Raw genomic sequence first — 22,361 nt, 5'->3', positions numbered from 1 at the left:
GATGGCATCACCGTCCCTGAGCTAGAAAGGTGGAGGGGGTGGGATTCAGCCAGCATTTCTGCCCCGTGACTCCTTCGGTTGGGGCGAGGACAGAATTGGGCTGGGCCCGTGATGCCTCCCATGGTGGAACAGCCTGCGGACACTCTCTAAATTCACTCCTGACGAGTGGCGGACTGGGGTGGGGGGGGCCCACTGGAAGGCTGTATCCCGTGATAAAGCGATGCCTTCAGGAGAGGGAGGGAGGAAGATGGGAGGAGGAAAACGCAACCAAACTATCCAACAGGATCAGCGCCTCTCCTTGTGAGTCTTTTCTGGATCAGAGACCTCACTGGCACGTGGTACTTAACAGCTCCAAGAGGCATCCGTCTCTCGAGATGAGACATTAAACCGAGGCCCCATCTGACCTCTCAGGTGGACATAAAAGATCCCACGGCCACTATTTCGAAGAAGATCAGGGGAGTTCTGCCTAGTGTCGTGGCCAATATTTATCCCTCAACCAACATCAAAACAGATTATCTGGTCATTATCACATTGCTGTTTGTGGGATCTTGCTGTGCGCAAATTGGCTGCCGCGTTTCCTACATTACAACAGACTACATTTCAAGAAGTACTTTGTTGGCTGTAAAGCGCTTTGGGACATCCTGAGGTGGTGACAGGCACTATAGAAATGCAAGAAGGAGACAGATATATTTCTTAATGCTAAAGGGATCGAGGGATATGGGGAAAAAGCGAGAACAGGGTACTGAGTTAGACGATCAGCCGTGATCGTTTTGAATGGCGGAGCAGGCCCGAAGGGCCGAATGGCCTACTCTTGCTCCTATTCTCTATGTTTCTTTTTTCACGCAGCGTAGAGTCCACTGAGCTATATCAAGATGTCAACAGTAAGCCACAATGTAAACATCGGCCAGTGCGGACTCCATCAAAACAGAACGGCACGGGGAGTGAACAGCACATTCTAAATCAGGGTCTACACAAACACACACTACGTCTTAACCCAGCTCAGCCTGCCTTTGGTTATTTACTCACTCCTGCCCTCCACCTTATCGCAGACTTCCCCCGCCCTCCCGCCAAAAAAATAAACTCCTTTTCCCCTGGCTCTGCACTTGCTTAAAAAACTGTTAAATCTCTAAACTTCTTCCGGATTCTGACGAGAGGGCATCGACCTCAAAACGTTAACTCTGTTTTTTTTTCTCTCTCTCTCTCTCCGCAGATGCTGCCTGACCTGCTGAGTGTTTTCGGCAATTTTCCGGCCTTTTTTTTTCATTCCAGCTTTGGCTGGTCCTGGTTTGGAAGGACATCCTCTGTGTCCCAGGTGAGTGAACAGACCGACCGATTCAAATCCATTTCAAGGAGAAGGGGGACAAACGGGGGCCGGGGGGAGAGGGGTGGGGTGTGGAGAAAAGAGAGAATGACTTCACAAGCTCTGTAGTAAATGCGGAAACAAACTCACCAGAGCGTCCACAATCTGCGCAGGAAATGAGATCTTCGGGACATCCAGTCTTCTTGTTCCCGGACGTCCCACCCAGGCAGAAATCGCAATAGGTGTTGGGAATGATGGATCCATCAGGAGCTTTCCTGGCTGTAGGATATCACGCAAGAATCAATATGATGGAGAGATGCAAAAATCTTCTTTAAATTCCCTCAGCAATGAAATGTCCTCTGCAGCTTTCTGGACACACTTCATGGGCCAAGAGGGAAGAGTCTCACAGGAGAACTTAGCGAGCGTGCAACGTCCAGTGCAAGAGTCACTCAGCGGGCTGCTCGGCCCTTAAAGGGGCACCGCCGCCCCCTATAAAGTTATTGGAAAGTTTCTTCCCCCCCCCCCCCAGCCCTCCAACAGCACTTTGCAAGCGAGTTGGCTCAGTGGGTAGCACTCTCGCCTCTGAGTTACGAAGGTCGTGGGTTCAAGTCCCACTCCAGAGACTTGAACGCAAAATCTGGGCTGACGCTCCCAGTGCAGTGCCGAGGGAGTGCTGCACTGTCGGAGGTGCCGTCTATCGGATAAGACGTTAAACTGAGGCCCCCGTCTGCCCTCTTGAGTGGACTTAAAAGATCGCAAGGCCCTATTTCAAAGAAGAGTAAGGGTGGTGTCCTGGGGCTAACCAACATCACTAAAACAGATGGTCTGGTCATTTATCTCATTGCTGTTTGTGGGATCTTGCTGTGCACAAATTGGCTGCCCCGTTTCCTACATTACAAGCGACTACACTTCAAAAAGTACCTCATTGGCTGTGAAGTGTTTTGGGACGGCCTGAGGTGGTGAAAGGCGCTATATAAAGGCAAGTTCTTTCTCTGTAAGGACACACTGGCCTCACAAAGACATCAAGGCCGGCCGGGGGTGGTGTGGGGAGTGTGACAGCTTCATGATGGGCACGGCCTTTAATCTGTTGGAGTCGCTAGAATGGTGGCGATTCTTCCTTGGAGGGATTGGCTGAGCTCCTCGACGGTTTACGGAGATGAGTGCGTCAGGCAGTGCCGAGCCGAGCCAAGGGGGGCCAGGGAGGCCCGAGGTTTGAATCCCAGTCTGTGCTGGGTTACATCGAATTTACAGCACAGGAACAGGCCATTCGACCCAACTGGTCCATGCCGGTGTTTATGCTCCACACGAGCCTCCTCCCTCCCTACTTCATCTCACCCTATCAGCATATCCTTCTATTCCTTTCTCCCTCATGTGTTTATCCAGCTTCCCCTTAAATGCATCGACACTATTCACCTCAACTACTCCTTGTGGTAGTGAGTTCCACATTCTCACCACTCTCTGGGTAAAGAAGTTTCTCCTGAATTCCCTATTGGATTTATTAGTGATTATCTTATATTTATGGCCCCCAGTTTTGGTCTCCCCCACAAGTGGAAACATCTTCTCTATGTTTACCCTATCGAACCCTTTCATGATTTTAAAGACCTCGATCAGGTCAGCCCTCAGTCTCTTTTCTAAAGAAAAGTGCCCCAGCCTGTTCAGTCTTCCCTGATAATTATAACCTCTCAGATTTGGTATCATCCTCGTGATTACTTTTTGCACCTTCTCCAGTGCCTCTATATTCTTTATTTTAGCTGTCAGGGGGGGGGGCTATAATTGGCCTCGGTGCCCCTACACTGTGAGTGGGATGGGGCCGGGGGCAGGGAGAGTGAGCCTGGGCTTCTGGTCGCTATCCCGTGATTTGTGCTGGGAGCTGTGCGTGTTTGGAAACCCAGTGAGGTCAAGCCAAGCGACTCCAGCTGGGCACATCTGGTGAGGACAGAATTGGACCGAGCTGTGTGATGCCTCCACTGTGCAATAGCCTGCTGACACACACTGCGTAGAATGCCCATTCGGGTGAGGTATTGGTGGGGCTCTCAGGAACCCGTACCCCAACATGAGCCTTCAGGGGAGGAGGGGAGACATTCGCAACAAGAAGTAATTGAACTGGTTTGTAAATCTTTACATCACTGCGGACAGGCCCTTCCTGCAGTGCATTCTGGGCAGGATGACCTTACTGAGACTGTGGCTTGTACTCTATTTGATTGGATATTGGAAGTTTAAATTATCCAATCAGGTTTTTGCCAAACCTGTTGTTAGGTAAGATTATCCCAAACATTATACAGCGAATTCTGACCTTGCCTTCGGAAAGTTCAGAATGGATGGAGGTGACAAAACTGTGGGAATGGGACTTGGATCTACTTGGACTAATTGGATAGGTCTTTCAAAGAGCCAGCACAGGCATGATGGGCCGAATGGCCTCCTCCTGTACTGTACTTACTATGATACTATACTTTATACACACACAGAGTCCACGTCAAGCTCTGCCAGGGTAGGTATAGCACAGTTAGACGCAGAGTAAAGCTCCCACTTTATTCTGCATTCTTATAAGGTCCACACTGCTCACGTGAGCCAATGTAAAGTGACCTTTACATCCCACTCCAAAACCAGGCAAACAATAGAATTCTTTCACTCCATTCTGACACACCATCTCCATGACGATTGGAGAATAAATCACACAGGGACCATTTAATTAAAGCAAAGTCGCAGTTTATTTATAATGATGTCGGGCAAACAAAATCAAAAGCAAAAACGCTCCCTTTCATGAATGAAGACAAGGTTTGTAGTTTCAGTGCTGGTTCTGTGGTAACTTTTCTATCAAATCCCATTCATTAGAGTGAGTCCAATTTTGGGGCTTCTTCAAAACACACTCATTCACGAATCAACATTTCGCTCTCGATGAATCAGATGCAACATCCAACCTGTGCGAGAAGCCATTAAACATAACATTCCTACATTACAACAGTGACTACACTTCAAATGTACTTCATTGGCTGTAAAGCGCTTTGGGACGTCCTGAGGTTGTAAAAGGCGCTATTTAAATGCAAGTTCCTTCCTTCTTTCTCTCTCTCTCTCTCTCCCCAGTGTCACTACTGAGCAACCGACCTTAATCCTGCTCACACTACTGAGCGTAGAATATAATTTAGAACACCCATAGTTTAGAAAAGCAACGTTAACGATTTATTGACTCAGAGGGTGGTGAACCTATGGAATTCTCTACCACAGAAGGCAGTGGAGGCCAAGTCACTGAATATATTTAAGAAGGAGCTGGATAGATTTCTAGACACAAAAGGCATCAAGGGGTATGGGGAGAGGGCGGGAATATGGTATTGAGATAGAGGATCAGCCATGATCATATTGAATGGTGGAGCAGGCTCGAAGGGCCGAATGGCCTACTCCTGCTCCTATTTTCTATGTTTCACACTTGTAACATTAATTAGAGGCTCCTGTTTCACTGTAGACCCTGAGATCCTGTCAACAGAGACTGCCATCTCTGGCCTGCCGCATCCATTCATTGGCTGGAGTTCTATTTGGTTGGATATTGAAGTTTAAATTATCCAATCAGGTTTTGCCGAACCTGTTGCTAGGTGAAGTTGTTCCTGGTTATATGTACGTAGGTGTCTGCCGTGCCTCAGTGGGTCGCCTCTGGGTCAGAAGGTCGTGGGTTCAAGTCCCACTCTAGAGACTTGAGCACAAAATCTAAGCCGACACTCCCAGTGCCTGTACTGAGGGAGTGCTGCACTGTCGGAGGTGCCGTCTTTTGGATGAGAGGTTAAACCGAGGCCCCGTCTGCCCTCTCAGGCGGACGTAAAAGATCCCATGGCCACTATTTCGAAGATGAGCAGGGGAGTTCTCCCCGGTGTCCTGACCAATATTTATCCCTCAACCAACATCACCAAAAAAACGAATGATTTAACTGGTCATTATCACATTGCCGTTTGTGGGATCTTGCTGTGCGCAAATCGGCTGCTGCGTTTCCTACATTACAACAGTGACTACACTTCAAAAAGTACCTCATTCGGTGTAAAGCGCTTTGGGACGTCCTGAGGTCGTGACAGGCGCTATATAAATGCAAGTTCTTTCTTTCTATAGTCTCTCAGATTCCAATTCATGACTAAAGCCCCACAGTTTGACATCACGGGAGCGAGTCTCTCTACGGTACTTTAAAGAAACACAGGAAATGTTAGCAAAAGGTCGGTCAGCGTCTGAAAGAGAAAGGGCAAGCTACCACCTTGGGTGGAGACCCTAGGGGTGCTTTTACATTGCATTGGCGCCACTGGGTTCCCCAAGCATAGGACTCACTGTAAGACAGGCCGGCTAAAAGAGCTGCTAATCTAAGGGTGGGTGGTGCCTCACCTGGTCTAGGTGAGTCCTGGCTTGCCCCAGTTCTGCGAGAGCTGGGCCATTAATCAGGATTGGGTTCTGACCCTGATAAAGGGTCTCCACCCCAAAACATTCATCTGTCTTTCCTCTTCTGTAGGTGCTGACGGACCTCCTGTGTGTTTTCAACAGTGGAGCGGTGATTGTATGGTTGACACGCACACACATATGACAGGGAAGCACTCACCGTCCTCCCCTCTCCTTATAAGGTGCCTCGAGACATCTCACCTTGTGAAGGGAGCAGTGTAAATGGGATGGTTGGTTAGCACATTGCCCTCAGAAACCAACCATTACGTGCAGTTGCCTGCTTCGTTATTTCTTGAGTCCTGATTCCACAGTTCACGAGGTAGACAGAGATGAGCTACACCATTCACCCCTTCTTATCTTATCCACCCATTACATAGAATTTACAGCACAGAAACAGGCCATTCGGCCCAACTACATAGAAACACAGAAAATTGGAGCAAGAGTAGGCCATTCGGCCCCTCTGGCCTGCTCCGCCATTCAAAATGATCACGGCTGATCGTCTAACTCAGTACCCTGTTCCCGCTTTTTCCCCATATCCCTTGATCCCTTTAGCATTAAGAAATATATCTATCTCCTTCTTGAATACATCAAATGACTTGGCCTCCACTGCCTTCTGTGGTAGAGAATTCCACAGGTTCACCACCCTCTGAGTGAAGACTACACCAGTGTTTATGCTCCACACGAGCCTCCTCCCTCCCTACTTCATCTCACCCTATCAGCATATCCTTCTATTCCTTTCTCCCTCATGTGTTTATCCTTAAATCCATCTACACTATTCGCCTCAATTACTCCATATGGGACCGAGTTCCACATTCTCACCACTCTCTGGGTAAAGAATAAAGAAAATCCTACTTTCTTCCTATCGTGTCATCTACCTGTCTCTTGAGTGAGATTTTACCTCCACTGCCTACAGAAAGACCACTGCAAGTAGTGATCAGTCTTTTCTCAAAGTTCTTCCAGGCGTATGTCCCAGGCTTTCCTTTCAGTGGCTTTAACCTACGTTCTGTGCTTAGTTCTTGTTTAAACTAAGCTTGTTCACCAGAAATGTCCCTCCAACTCAGCTGCACCAACACTCAAGAAGCTCGACACCATCCAAGATAAAGCAGCCCGCTTGATTGGCACCCCATCCACCACCTTAAACATTCACTCCCTTCACCACCGGCGCACTGTGGCTGCAGTGTGTACCATCCACAGGATGCACTGCAGCAACTCGCCAAGGCTTCTTCGACAGCACCTCCCAAACCCGCGACCTCTACCACCTAGAAGGACAAGAGCAGCAGGCACATGGGAACAACACCACCTGCACGTTCCCCTCCAAGTCACACACCATCCCGACTTGGAAATATATCGGCCGTTCCTTCATCGTCGCTGGGTCAAAATCCTGGAACTCCCTTCCTAACAGCACTGTGGGAGAACCTTCACCACACGGACTGCAGCGGTTCAAGAAGGCGGCTCCCCACCACCTTCTCAAGGGGCAATTAGGGGACGGGCAGCGACGCCCACATCCCTGGAATGAATTAAAAAATAAATAAAAGCCGCGTCCTGTGATGAAGAACCTCACGGAAGATCAGTAAACTAGAATTGATCAATTGCCAAACGAAAGGAGCCTGGGCTTCTAAACGATCAAAAGAGTTAGGTGCTGGAGTCGCAGCCGGAAAGTTCTAGAACAGGAGGGGGGGGGGGGGGGGGGGAGGGGTTTTTTTTTGCTGCTGGATATTCTTTTCACCCAGAGCTCTAAGAAGAATTTGCAAGCAGCCTCTCATGTTTGCAGCGCTGTGTTGTGTCATTTGCAACAAGACGCTGATGCATTCTGTCTCTCTCTCTCTCTCTCTCTCTCTGCAAAAATAATTAGGAATTTCACATCAATCCTAGGCAAACAAAGCAAAAAAAAAACCAGAGGGTTCGTAATCACCCCATTGGCTCCCAGCAGAAATCTCCCTCGTTTACATCTGGTTTCAGGTAGATCGTTACCCTCTCGTTGTTAAGAGCGAAGGGAATCGTTATTTATTTCTTGAAAGAAGCTGTGTAAACAGGGATTATTTCTGAAGGAGCCGGATGAATGTAATTTCTTGTTGGTTTATTTTCTCTGCCACCCGCCCAAACCACCATCTTTCCTCGCCTCCCTCTGACTAGAATTGCTCCTTTGACAGGAAGCCATTAATCAGGCTTCCTCCTAATTGAAACTATCAAATGGACTGAGAAATATTAAGCCTACGGCCTTCACTTATATTTTCTGGGATCGAGATGGGAGGTTGCCATGCCGACCGAATAACCAGGGCAACAAAAGCAATCCAATTTCTTTCTCTCTCTTCTTAAATAGACGAGGGAGAGGAAAATAATACAGACTCCGACTTATTGATTCCACCCCCCACCCCCCCGCACTGCCCCCACTTCATTTTTCTCTCCTTAACCGTCTTCAAACCGGTAATAGGCCGAAGCCTTCGATTGGCGCCAGCACTCTGTGGTCATGTGGAGGGGGGTGGGTGGAGGGAGTCGCTAAGGGGTTGGTGGGGTATTGGTTGGTTCCCCATCCCTGTGGGACGTTACCCCAGGGGCGCAGGGCAGGCGGGAGCCGTGCAGCGAGCTCAAGGCTTTGGAGCAGTTGCCCCACCCAGGGGAGAGACGATGGGCCGAATGACCTCCTCCTGTGCTACATCATTCTATGATTCATAGAACCGTTGAATTTTACAGCACAATTGGAGGCCATTCAACCCAAGCCACCTGTGCTGGCTCTCTGAAAGAGCCATCCATTTTGTCCCATTACTCTACTCTTCCCCCATACCCTTTAAAGTTTTTCTTCTTCAAATATTTATCCACTCTAAGATGTTGTCCGCTGGTTCCGCGGAATTCCCTCACTGACTCACTCCCTGTCCAGCCTGTTAATTCTCTTCATTGTTTTAAACTCCTCAATCGGACCAGTCCTGAACCTCCTCATCTCCAGGGAACATAACCCAAGTTCACCCAGTCTCCCATTTTAACTCAGTCCCTTCATCCTCGGTGCTGCATCACCATCTCTCGCGCGTGATTCGATTCCAGCCTCCGTGGCCCTCCTATCACCACACAGGATTTGCAGTTCTCAAACGTGGTAGCGTTCCCGGCTCTGGGTCAGAAGGTACCGGGTTCAAATCCCATTCCAGACAGTCCCGGCGAGCAGAGACCGAGCTCCAGAGAGTCCCGGTGAGCGGAGACCGAGCTCCAGACAGTCCCGGTGAGCGGAGACCGAGCTCCAGACAGTCCCGGTGAGCGGAGACCGAGCTCCAGACAGTCCCGGCGAGTGGAGACTGGAGCTCCAGACAGTCCCGGCGAGCAGAGACCGAACACCAGACAGTCCCGGTGAGCGGAGACCGAGCTCCAGACAGTCCCGGCGAGTGGAGACTGGAGCTCCAGACAGTCCCGGCGAGCAGAGACCGAACACCAGACAGTCCAGGTGAGCGGAGACCGAGCTCCAGACAGTCCCAGCGAGCGGAGACCGAACTCCAGACAGTCTCGGGGGAGGAGACCGAACACCAGACAGTCCCGGTGAGCGGAGACCGAGCTCCAGACAGTCCCAGCGAGTGGAGACTGAGCTCCAGACAGTCCCAGCGAGTGGAGACCGAGCTCCAGACAGCCCTGGCGTGGAGACTGGAGCTCCAGACAGTTCCGGTGAGTGGAGACCGAACTCCAGACAGTCCCGGTGAGTGGAGACCGAACTCCAGACAGTCTCGGCGAGTGAAGACTGGAGCTCCAGACAGTCCCGGCGAGTGGAGACCGAGCTCCAGACAGTCCAGGCGACTGGAGACCCAGCTCCAGACAGTCCAGGCGAGTGGAGACTGAGCTCCAGACAGTCCCAGCGAGTGGAGACCGAGCTCCAGACAGTCCCAGCGAGTGGAGACCGAGCTCCAGACAGTCCCGGCGAGTGGAGACCGAGCTCCAGACAGTCTCGGTGAGTGGAGACTGAGCTCCAGACAGTCCCGGCGAGTGGAGACTGAGCTCCAGACAGTCCCAGTGAGTGGAGACTGAGCTCCAGACAGTCTCGGTGAGTGGAGACTGAGCTCCAGACAGTCCCGGCGAGTGGAGACTGAGCTCCAGACAGTCCCAGCGAGTGGAGACTGAGCTCCAGACAGTCCCGACGAGTGGAGACCGAGCTCCAGACAGTCCCGACGAGTGGAGACCGAGCTCCAGACAGTCCCGGCGTGGAGACTGGAGCTCCAGACAGTCCCGGGGGAGGAGACCGGAGCTCCTGGTCTGAATCCAGCGGGATTCTCGTGTCCGGTGGGTGTGGCTGGCCCCCGCCTCATCGTACGGGTTGTGGGAGCCCCATAACACCTTCCCCCCCTGTAGGACTAACCCCTGCTATCGGCCGGTATAGAGATGGTCACAGCCATGGAAAGAGCATTGACGTCGCGGCCTGTCAGACTGTTAACCAGCCTACGAATCATTCCACCACTTCACACTGTTCTCCAAGGGAAGATACAAAAACTATTCTTCATTGTCACAGCATCAAACAAGCGGATTAATCACTGAGACCCCCCCAAAGGGGAACATACACACTCGAAAGGTTCAATCCCTAGTCTTAAGTCCGTTGACCCCATTGGCTGGTCCCTCAGTTGCAGGGAGACTCACACAGATCGGACAATCAGCCATGGGATGCAGCACGCCAGATTTGCGGGGCTCCCGATTTTCCAGCCATTGATTGTAACGGTCAGACAATCGGGAGCACCGTGAATTAGGCACACTGACCCCCTGCCCGATTCTCCAATCCGCACTCCTGTCGAGTGAGACGCCCACACTGAGGGTGGGTTGGGGGGGGGGTCTCACAGCCTCAGCAGCCTTTAGGCTAGGGGAGTGGAAAGAAAATACAATCAGCCAGGCGACCTATTCCTGATCACCGTCCGGTAACTCCCATGTTGGCAACATGGGCATCGCGCGAGGACTGGATTGGGCTTAACTGTGAAACCCCCATGGTCGAACAGCACTCTCTATCTGGGCTCACAAAAGAAGAATGGGCACTGGGGTGAGGTTCCCCAGTGAGAGTGTTAGCACTTTCCCGCGGGGAATCATAGCTCAGCCTGGATTTCTGCCCCTCCGATCAGACTGGATTTTCTATCATCGACAGATGAAAAAACACTTTGCAAATCTGCAGCCTGTTTAAAAATGCTAAGCTTAGCAATTCGACTGAGCGACAGACAGCAGAAAGCATTTAACAGAAATGTATTACACAAAAGTGGTTTGATTCCTGAAACGATTCTGCTGTGTCCCTAATGAAGTGTGACCACCGATGGACTAGGATTGAGTGGATGTGCGGTTTTTTAAAACAAAATCTGCATAATTAAGGCATTTCTGAACAAACGAGAAAAGGTTTCTTTTGGCCACTTCCCTCCCCCTCGGAAAGTGCAATTTCCTCACTTGGTTACAGGTTCCACAGATGCCAGACCTCCTCCAGTAACTTGCCCACTGATCACATGTGAGTGCCCACAGGCAATTCCACTGCAGCAGGCGTCACAGTCAACAGTGATGGGCCGACAGGGATCCGAGAGTGGGAAACCCTGGCTGATTTTCTCCTTCCTAAACCAGCCAATTATTAGTGCCCTGGTCTTCTCCTCTGTTTTCCCTGCACCCTGGGCCTCGCCACTTCATCTGGACTTCTGAATAATACAAAAAAACCTCATCTTTCAGGGATCGGGCACCATCCGAACCCTTCGATTAGCTTCCAGCCTGTAGCTTTTCTTTTTAATATACACAAGATGGCGATGGAGTTGAGAGAGAGAGACTTCAGGACCTCCCTCCACAGAGACACCTAGTGGCCGGAGTTTGTAACTACTTGTGACAGTTGACATAGAAAAATTGAATGGGAAAGTAGGACAGGAAAGCATGAAGGAAAATCGTGACAACGGGAAGTAAGGTTCGCTGACAGGAAGCGCCTGCCCCTATGAAAGATTTTTTAACAACATGTAGATTTGTATAGAAGGAGGTGAACCAGTATTGCGACAGATTTAAAATGGTTTCTGGGAGAGATGTTCTGCCGTCTTTGACTCTGTTTTGGGCGAAGGTGAGGAATAAACAACACTGTCTGATATGTAAGTGCCCATTGCGAAGAGGCTTGACTCACCTCTGCTTCTGTTGATTGCATAACTAGGATTAGAAGACGCTAATGATGATTAATATTGATCACCAGGCTGGCAATTACACATATTTACAGCCCATTGCGTTTCCAATTATCCCAGGCCGCTGATAGGTTAAATGCAAACATGCCTGTTGCCTCTTTGGAACCTTTCGAGACACGTAGTCTTTATTAATCCAAGGTCCAGCACCTCGACTATGCTCAATCTGCCTGCTGTCTAATGTTAAATTTCATACTATACAAAAATGTTGAATATTCAGGTAGGTAAACCAGAAAATTAAAATCTAATCATGGAATGAATTTCACCTTTTACCACAATTCACTGAGCTGGATCTCCTGTGCAGCAGGTGAACCTATTTGAAGTTCAATTCTTCTCCGAGCAGAGAAGGTTATGGGGAGATTTAATAGAGGTTTTCAAAATTATGAGCCGCTTTGAAAGAGTAAATGGGGAGAAACCGTTTCCACTGTTACGAGAGTCGGTAACCAGAGGGGACAGATTTAAAATGATTGGCAAAAATTCCATCTTTGGGGAACTTAGGAGATTTTTTTTTTGCACAGCGAGCTGATATGATCTGGAATGTGCTGCCTGAAAGGGCACTGGAAGCAGATTCAATCGAGGCTTTCAAAAGGGAACTGGATAAATACTTGAAGGGGAAAAATTCGCAAGACTACGGGGGAAAAGCAGGTGAGTAGGATTAATTAGATAGTTCTCACAAAGAGCCGGCACAGACACGATGGGCCGAACGGCCTCCTTCGGTGCTGTATGAATCTATGACTACCTGTGATCACTGGGAGGGGGGAAAAGATGTTTACCCACTGTGGCAGCTCTGCTTTATTCTAAAGGTATGAAAATTGCATCAGGAAACCTAAGGAAAACTGATTTGATCAACAGGTCTGTCACTGCAAAAAGCAATTCAAAGTGAAGCAGATTTGATTAATTGTGCAAGATACCCTCTTATGCCAGCCTGACATCAAAGCAAAGAGTGAGATGCAAACAGTTTAGTGCCCATATTCTGCAGTCTTCTTATATATCTGTACCGCTACACAAGTCAGGACTAATATGAAACTCCATGAGCTACCATTTTTCACATAAAAGTTTTGCGTGGATTCCTGGTCCAAACATACTCAAGAGAACTGCTAGACCTGTGAAGCTTTTATTGTTTCGGAACAGATGACGTGAGGCACTGTCATTTGCTCTTGCTTTCTGTGTAATCTTACTTCTTAATAAATACCAATTAGTAGCTTTTAGCCTGAACTATATGGCCTGTTAGCATCACATTCTCTGTCAGTTAGAGAGATCAGGAATACATGGTGGCATCACACACTATTTCTGGTGTATAACCCAATTGTGAAAGTGTTCACAGTTCACCTGGTGACCTGCTGCCCTAGATAGTTTAGAAACCAGGTCACGTTCCAGTACATAGGACGCCTCTGCTTGCTTATGGAAGCTGACTTTTGTGCTGTGCACAAGTAAAACCTATCGAGACACTCGTGTAATATAACTGTATGTAGATGGAAAAAAATTAACTATCATTTTCAAAAAACAGACTTTTGATGGGTCAATTTTAACCTAACCTGCCCGTTGGGAAACTGATGGGATTGGGTGCAACACTGGATCTAAACCAATAGTCAGTGGAGAGTAACATTGGGCGGGATGTAAAACCAGTGTTCCACCCTGTCCCATGGGATTCCCACTCAGTGAGTTAGGTTAAAATTACTGCCCTTGGTCTCTTATTTACCCCTAAGAAATTTCTGAACAGCTGTCCCAAAGGCCGGGAGGTAAAGTCACCGTCTGAGTAGGAAAGTCCCAGGCCTGATCCCGTTCTGATTGTCTGGAGCATCTCTGGGTTAGGGAATGGGGGTAAAACCAGTCTCCTGCTTCCTAACCCCGATGCCGTGAGCCCTGCTGATATCAGGATCAACGAAGATGGCCTCCACAGTCGAACAGTCCATCAGTGCTCACCGTCAAAGCTCTCACATGAACAATGGCCACTTGAACCAGGTATAGGTGTTGCCAACTCTCCAGGATTGCCCTGGAGTCTCCAGGAATTAAGCACTAATCTCCAGGACAACCAGGAGCAAAATTATAGGGGCAATAAACAAAAAGGTCCTTTGAACACTTTTGTTTACTCATTAGAAAAACATTGGACATGGGGGGAGAAAAGGCTGTTTGACTGACAGTCAAGAATTATCCAATCGGGGAATGAAGAGGCTGTTTGCTTTCAGATTGGCCATAGGTAGGCGGGGTGTGTCGATGATGGACGTGTCAGGCGGCCAATGGTGGGAGTGTGGGGCTGGACATCATGAAGATGGACGTGTCGGGCGACCAATGGTGGGAGTGTGGGGCTGGGCACCACGAGGATGGATGTGTTGGGCGACCAATGGTGGGAGTGTGGGGCTGGACATCATGAAGATGGACGTGTCGGGCGACCAATGGTGGGAATCTGGGGCTGGGCACCACGAGGATGGACGTGTCGGCTGACCAATGGTGGGAATCTGGGGCTGGGCACCACGAGGATGGACGTGTCGGGCGACCAATGGTGGGAGTGTGGGGCTGGGCACCACGAGGATGGACGTGTCGGCTGACCAATGGCAGGAGCACGGGGGGGCGGGACGGTCGGAGGCAGGGGGTCATGTGATGAAACCTCCAGGAACATGTCCAACCAGAGTTGGCAACCCTTAGCTACAACACAGCGATCCTTGGACCAGCAGGCCCTTTGAGTGTTGCATCGATCGATGTACCCCTCAGACAAAGAGCAGCGACCCCTGGGGTACGAATGAGGCTTTAATTGGGGAAATGATCCCACCGGCACACACTCCCTGTAACGGCGCCACACTGCATCACCGAGGATTTTACATGAAGTGAACTTTTAGGCTTACGTTTGTGATTGTTCTTCCGATGGAAGGGTAATGTGTGTCGTTCCAGCTCCTCTTCCCCCTCCTCTTCTGCCAGGTGAGTGTGAGTGTAGTGGTAGCTCAGGCCTGGGCGGTTCTTGTATCGTTTCCCACAGACTGCGTGCACAAAAAGGGGAGAGGACATTAGTTGCCTCAATACTGCGAAAACCAGCGGGAACAACCCCCCCCCTCCCCGCCCCCGAAAAAAAAGGCAAGAAATAAACAGCCATCTTTGTCGCTGCAGTTTATCCTTTTCAATCACTTGAGCTTCAGTCTTTGGTGTCAGCCCTGGCTCAGTCCGTAGTCCTCTCGCCTCTGAGTCAGAAGGTCATGGGTCTCAAGTCCCCACTCCAGAGACTTGAGCATGTAATCCAGGCTGACACTCCCAGTGCCAGTACTGAGGGAATGCCGCACTGTCGGAGGTGCCGTCTTTTGGATGAGACGTTAAACCGAGGCCCCGTCAGCCCTCTCAGGTGGGTGTGAAAGATCCCACGGCCACTGTTTCGAAGAAGAGCAGGGGAGGTGTCCTGGGCCAATATTTATCCCTTAACCAACATCATTAAAAAGCAAATGATATCTTCGTTATCACATTGCTGTTTGTGGGATCTTGCTGTGCGCAAATTGGCTGCTGTGTTTCCTACATTACGACAGTGACTACACTTCAAAAAGTACTTTGTGGGCTGTAAAGCTCTTTGGGACGTCCCAAGGTGGTGGAAGACCCTCTCTGAGTGATTTCCTTGCTATCCCCACCCTCCAATGAAGGGGTCTACGTACTGTCACAGACGTACGGCTTGTCTCGGTCCTCCAGTGACGTTGGATCTTGTCTCTTTCTCATTCCTCCGATGCCACAAGTCTGGAAGAGAGGGCAAAGAAGTCTGGAGTTACCTTTAAGCCCAGAGTGTCTGCGTCTCGCAGTGAAATACAGTCTTATCTTAAGCCCCGAGACGTGCATACCTACTGACTTTTCGAATCATAAAGCACAGAAGGAGGCCATTCGGCCCATTGTGCCTTTGCCGGCTCTTTGGAAGAGCTATTCAATTAGTCCCACTTAGGAGCATAGATCAGGAGCAAGCCATTCAGCCCCTCAAGCCTGTGAGTTAATGAGTTAATGGTTGATCTGTAACCTGACTCCATCCACCCGCCTTGGCTCCATATCCCTGAATACCCTCGGCTAGCAGAAACCTATCGATCTCAGATTTTAAATTATTAATTGAGCGAGCATCTACTGCTTTTTGTGGGAGAGAGTTCCACACTTCTACCACCCTTTGCATGAAAAAGTCTTTCCTAACTTCTCTCCTGAATGGCCTGGCTCTGATTTTAAGGTTATGTCCCCTTGACCTAGACTCCCCCACCAGCAGAAAAAGTTTCTCTCTATCTACCCTATCAATTCCTTTCAAAATCCTAAAAACCACAATCAAAATCACCCCTTAACCTTCTATATTCCAGGGAATACAAGCCTAGTTTATGTAATTTCGCCTCATAATCTAACCCTTGGGACTCTGGTAACATTCTGGTTAATCTGCGCTGCAGTCCTTCCAAGGCCAATATATCCTAAGGTGCGGTGCCCAGAACTGTGCACAGTACTCCAGATGTGGTCGAACCAGGGCTTTGTGTCGCTGTAGCAAAACTTCCTCCCTTTACAATCTAGCCCTCTAGTTATAAAGGATAACATTCCATTAGCCTTTTTGATTATATTTTGCACATTTTAGTGATCTGCGCGCATGCTCTTTCCTCATAGCCCTGCAATTTGTTCCCCTCAAATCTCAAAATTGGTGCCACTGTTTCTAGATTTACCTCATCCCCTCTCCTACTCTTTTCACAGGCCCGACAGAAGTCATATGACTTCCTAATCCCCCCCCTATGGTCTGATGGCGGGTGGCAGGGGAAACAATCCCCCCCAATTCTAAGGGCCTTGTCTTCTGGCTCCCAGTTGCCCCACAACCCCATCCAATAACAATGATCGCGAAGCCCCGCACTGAAATGCACGCCTAAAATTAAAAAAAAAACAACTTACTCTTCCTTTGGTTTTATTTTTCCGCTTTGGGACATCTTCCTCCAGATCATCAGCCTCGATTTCGTGAGGAAAATCGCTCGCCAGAATCCTCTGGGAAAGAAAAACAGGTTTGAGAGCATTGTTGAGACGAGGTCACAGCTCAGGGGTTGCCAACTCGGGCTGACGTAGCCCTGGAGGTATTGTCACATGACTGCCTGCCTCCAACCGCCCCGCCCCCGGCACTTCCGCCATTGGTCGCCCGACACGTCCATCCTCATGAGGCCCCGCCTTCCCACGGCCAATTGGAAAGCGAACAGTCTCTCTTTTATCCGATTGGATGATTCTTGACCATCAGTCAAACATCCTTTCTTCCCCATCTCCAATATTTTTACAACTAATTAACGAAAATGAAAAAAAAACTTTTTATTTTAATGCCGCAATAGTTTTACTCCGGGGTTTTGCTGGAAGCAGTGTTCCAGGAGTTTAATCTCTAATTCCTGGAGACTCCAGGACAATCCTGGAGGGTTGGCAACACTAGTGACAGCCTGCGGCATGGGCCTACAACATAGGCCTTGAAAAGGCCAGAGAAAAGACCCTGGGCTAAATTTTGTCAATGCCCCGTGTGGTGGCAGGACTTGGCACATTGGAAAATCAGAGGGCAGTGAGCTGACGGAATGAGGCCTCACAAAACGGGGCCTCTCGACCCCACCCTCACAAATAAGAAAGAACGAACTTGCATTTCTACAGCGCCTTTCACAACCTCAGGATGTCCCAAAGCGCTTTACAGCCAATGATGTACTTTTTGAAATGTAGTCACTGTAATGTAGAAAACGCGGTAGCCAATTTGCGCACAGCAAGCTCCCACAAACAGAAATGTGATAATGACCAGATAATCAGTTTTAGCGATGTTAATTGAGGGATAAATATTGGTCCAGGACACCGGGGAGAACTCCCCCCGCTCTACTTCGAAATAGCAGCCATGGGATCTTTTACATACATCTGAGAGAGCAGGCGGGGGCCTCAGTTTAACGTCTCGTCCGAAAGACGGCACCTCCGACAGTGCAGCACTCCCTCAGTACTGGCACTGGGTGTGCCGGCCTAGATTTAGTGCTCAAGTCTCTGGAGTGGGGCTCGAACCCACAACCTTCTGACTCAGAGAAAGCTCCCCACGGAGCCACAGCTGATGGTGTTCACCAATATCTGATCACCATTTTTTGATCGCCAAGGCGAGTGATGGGAATACTGCGGAATGGAGTCTATCATCTCCTTCGGCCTCCATCACAATCTAAACAGGATGGTCAAGTGGCCAATCGCCCAACCCCATATTATCAGGGGCACCTACCTGGCATTCACTAATGCTCTCCTCGTCTTTAGTCTCTGCCTTCTTCTCCACTGCCTCTCCACACAGAAGAGCTTCCAAGGCTGGTCCCTCGGGTAACAGGCCCTCCTTCTTCAGGGCCACCTCAGTATCTGAGCAAACAGAGCGAGAAAAGAGGGCATTGGACGCAATGCTGATGGCCCCAGGCTTTGGTACTCGGCCTTCTGATGCCGCAGTGATTGGGTGTTACCATAGACGTCACCAAGGGAAACAAGGTGATCACACACTTAACGTTACAGCGCCCTATTAAATATTCTAGGAATGTTAGGAACAGGAGGAGGCCATTTAGCTCCTCGGGCCTGCTCCGCCATTCAATTAGATCATGGCTGATCTGTACCACCTCTATTTACCCGCCTTTGCTCCATATCCCTCGATACGCTTACCCAACAAAAATCTATCGATCTCAGTCTTGAAACCTCCAGTTGACTCCCAGCGTCCTCATTCTTGATTCCCCACCAGAGGAAATAATTTCTCCATATTTACCCTATCGAATCCTTTTAAACATTTTAAACTCCACAAAGCGAATGGTTAGGATCTGGAATGCACTGCCCGAGGGGGTGGTGGAGGCAGATTCAATCATGGCCTTCAAAAGGGAACTGGATAAGTACTTGAAAGGAAAAAATCTGCAGGGCTACTGGGGGAGGGCGGGGGAGTGGGACTAGCTGGATTGCTCTTGCATAGAGCCGGCACGGACTCGACGGGCCGAATGGCCTCCTCCCGTGCTGTAACCTTTCTATGGAAGCTACATCATTAAATAAATTTAAAACAGAAATAGACAGTTTCCTAGAAGTAAAGGGAATTAGGGGTTACGGGGAACGGGCAGGAAATTGGACATGAATTTAAATTTGAGGTTAGGATCAGATCAGCCATGATCTTATTGAATGGCGGAGCAGGCTCGAGGGGCCGATTGGCCTACTCCTGCTCCTATTTCTTATGTTCTTATGTTCTAATTCTTATGATTCCTCGATCAGATCACCCCTCGATCTCCTAAACTCAAGGGAACACAAGCCAAGTTTGTGCAACCTGGCCTCGAATTTAACCCTTTAAACCCCGGAATCATTCAGCAACAACAACTTGCATTTATATAGCGCCTTTAACGTAGTGAAACGTCCCAAGGCGCTTCACAGGAGCGATCATCGATCAAAATGTGACACCGAGCCACATAAGGAGATATCAGGACAGGTGACCAAAAGCTTGGTCAAAGAGGTAGGTTTTAAGAAGCCTTTTAAAGGAGGAGAGAGAGGCAGAGAGGTTTAGGGAGGGAATTCCAGAGCTTAGGGCCTAGGCAGCTGAAGGCACGGCCGCCAATGGTGGAGCGATTAAAATCGGGGATGTGCAAGAGGCCAGAATTGGAGGAACGCAGAGATCTCGGAGGGCTGTAGGAGGTCACAGAGATAGGGGAGGGTCTGATAACTACACTTAATGTGGAACGGAGCAACACAGACCAGAAAGGCCTCAGCTGCGACTCCCAGGACTGGGCCTGATTGCGACCAGGATGGGGAAGGTCGGGAGGGGTGGGGGAGGCAGGGGAAAAAAAACCTTAATATCTCTCTAGTGATTCTTGCTGATAAGTGGACTCTCAGTTCATGACAGGATACTCTGACAGGGTGAGATGAAGTAGGTTGGGAGGAGGCTTGAGTGGAGCATAAACTCCAGCATGGACCAGTCGGGCCGAATGGCCTGTTTCTGTGCTGTACGTTCTATGTGAGGATAAAGCTTGGTTGTGGTGCTCCCACGGCCTGCTGACACTCTGTCCAGGCGTGAGGAACGGGTATTTGGCTGAGATAGGAAGGTGACTGTGACCTGTGGAAGTGTAATCCAATGCTCGAGAGAGATGAGGGGAAAAAAAATGGAGGTAGGGCATGAGGGGGAGGAGAAAAAGGATTGAATTTTAAAAAATCAACCCCACACTTGTAACGCAGTCAGTAACGACTCCTCGCTCCTGAATGCATGCAGTTTATCCACAGAGTGTCGCTCCTGCCCGCCTCCCCTTTAAACGTGAACCTTTAACTCGCAGCCGCTCAGAGGGGATGAGGCGCTAATTTGTTGTCTGTTAATTAAACGTCCGATCAGTTATTAGTCAGGTCCCGGAGGAGGCAGAATCCACTTCGGCAATTCTTAAAGGGGGGGCGACAATCGCTACTGGACAAGTGCCGACAAGCTACTGGATTTCAGTTCGAAGTGAAAAACTGATCAATTAGAGAGTGAAGCACTGATCGGCTGCTCTGGGATGGTTCATCAATCAAATGGATTTATCAATGATTTGCTAAACCGCTCAGCCCTGGTGGTAGTGACAAGAGGCTCTTAAAGGTACAGCACATAGAATTACATAGAAATAACAGCACAGAAACAGGCCATTCGGCCCAACTGGTCAATGCTGGTGTTTATGCTCCACACGAGCCTCCTCCCTCCCTACTTCATCTCATCCTATCAGCATATCCTTCTATTCCTTTCTCCCTCATGTATTTTATCTATCTTCCCCTTAAATCCATCTACACTATTCACCTCAACTACTCCTTGTGGGAGCGAGTCCCACATTCTCACCACTCTCTGGGTAAAGAAGTTTCTCCTGAATTCCCGATTGGATTTATTAGCGACTGTCTTATATTTATGGCCCCCTAGTTTCGGTCTCCCCCACAAGTGGAAACATCTTCTCTACGTCCACCCCATCAAACCCTTTCATAATCTTAAAGGTCAGGTCGCCCCCCAGCCTTTTCTTTTCTCGAGAGAAGAGCCCCAGCCTGTTCAATCTATGTTCTTGTGGTGATTCGATCCTCCGACAGGACAGGCCACGTCTCCTTTAATTGGCACAGTTTTGCTGCCTCTGTCAATTTATCCGATGGGCCCAAACAGGCGATTGGGCGCTCTGCCACCTGCCCTTGGATTCGTGCCAACACACCCCCTTTTCCTGTTATTTTTGCCCTCTCCACCTTAAGCCTTGGCAAAGGCTACCAACGAGTGGAAACGCTTCTTTTTTTTGAGCCGTTACAAAGAATTTTTGTCCCCCTATTCTGGCCTTTCCCTTTAACTGTCCGCATCCCTTTAAATTTCAACTGCATTCAATTTTCCAATGCCACATCCCAGCGCGGTCCCAAATCTGTGAATAATTAAGCCAATAGATGACCCTGGAAAATTGCGTGCTCTTAGCACATTATCTGTCTTCCGGCCTCTTAATCACTCAGGGCTGAATTACGATATGTGGTGAGTGTAACGTACTCGGGAGGAACAGGTGACTTTGGACCTCTGGTTCCCAAAGCTCTCCACCACTGGGGATTTCCTCACCTCATGTCTGGGTCTGTTGTCGACTCGTTGATAGAGATTGATTGCTATGATTAGTCAATAACTCCATTATCGTTGTATCATGCGATTACCGGGATGGGTAGAAGGCGAACTAGATGGACCTTGGTCCTTTCTCGTCTCGCAATTCCTACGTGGACAGCGGGCAAAAATTGGTCCCAGAACCTTCAGGAGAGGAGGGCAGAAACTGGGAAATAAAGTCCCCAAGTGTTGGAGCCCGATAATAATGAGAACAGGCCATTTCCAGAAGGTTGGAGTAGACCCTGGCTTCCGGCCCCATGTTCCTGCTTTCATGCTGGAAGTAGTTATAGGAACAGGAGGAGGCCATTCAGCCCCTCCTGCCTGTTCTGCCATTCAATTAGATCATGACTGATCTGTATCCTAACTCCATCTACCCGCCTTGGTTCCATAACCTTTAATACCCACTTACCCAACAAAAATCTATCAATCTCAGTCTTGAAATTTTCAATTGACCCCCCCAGCCTCAACAGCTCTTTGGGGGAAGAGAGTCATTTTAAGGCCTGTTGTGTTCGTCGAAATCTGTTCACATCCAACACATCGAGACTATCAGTCTATTAAACTCGTAACAGAGTCCGTCACTGTACAATCATCACTTCCACCTGACACTAGGTATGAACGGCTGCATTGGAGACTCTGGCAAGAAAATGAAGATTCTGACAGGACAATCTTTTTATTATTATTATTATTGAGAAGGACTAACAGCTCGTTTATTGTTACTTAGGGAACTTCTGACTGACTGACTGACTGAACTGCAGGCCGCGAGTCCTTTTCGCACTCTGGGGGTACACAGTTCTGAGTTGGTGCTACTACCGTGGAGCCTCCCCTCCCTCGACTGCCCACCTTGGAGAACTGTGGGCGCGCTGCCTGCGACTCCGTGACATTCGCAGGCCGCGGGCAATGCCAGCTCAGAAAATCCGTCCTTCTGGATTGGAAATGACTCAACGCTCTTGCCGCACAAGATGGCGGATCGGTC

At 49.3% G+C, this 22,361-nt stretch overlaps 1 protein-coding gene across 1 annotated transcript in view; it reads right to left on the bottom strand.

The window, feature by feature from the left end:
• The window catches only part of LOC137305962 (zinc finger protein neuro-d4-like), a 63,108-nt gene that overhangs the window by 19,856 nt on the left and 20,891 nt on the right, over positions 1–22,361 (bottom strand). The window contains exons 4-9 of the mRNA XM_067974933.1: positions 18,035–18,162; positions 16,714–16,803; positions 15,474–15,552; positions 14,650–14,816; positions 3,248–3,267; positions 1,451–1,575 (exon numbers count right to left, since the gene is read on the bottom strand). Coding sequence (XP_067831034.1) covers positions 1,451–1,575; positions 3,248–3,267; positions 14,650–14,816; positions 15,474–15,552; positions 16,714–16,803; positions 18,035–18,162 — 609 coding nt within the window. The remainder of the gene's footprint in view (positions 1–1,450; positions 1,576–3,247; positions 3,268–14,649; positions 14,817–15,473; positions 15,553–16,713; positions 16,804–18,034; positions 18,163–22,361) is intronic.

The sequence above is a fragment of the Heptranchias perlo genome, chromosome 41, assembly GCF_035084215.1.
Source record: "Heptranchias perlo isolate sHepPer1 chromosome 41, sHepPer1.hap1, whole genome shotgun sequence".
NCBI lineage: Eukaryota > Metazoa > Chordata > Chondrichthyes > Hexanchiformes > Hexanchidae > Heptranchias > Heptranchias perlo.
The sequence above is the reverse complement of the archived record's forward strand: the minus strand, read 5'-3'. Positions and strand labels throughout refer to the sequence as shown.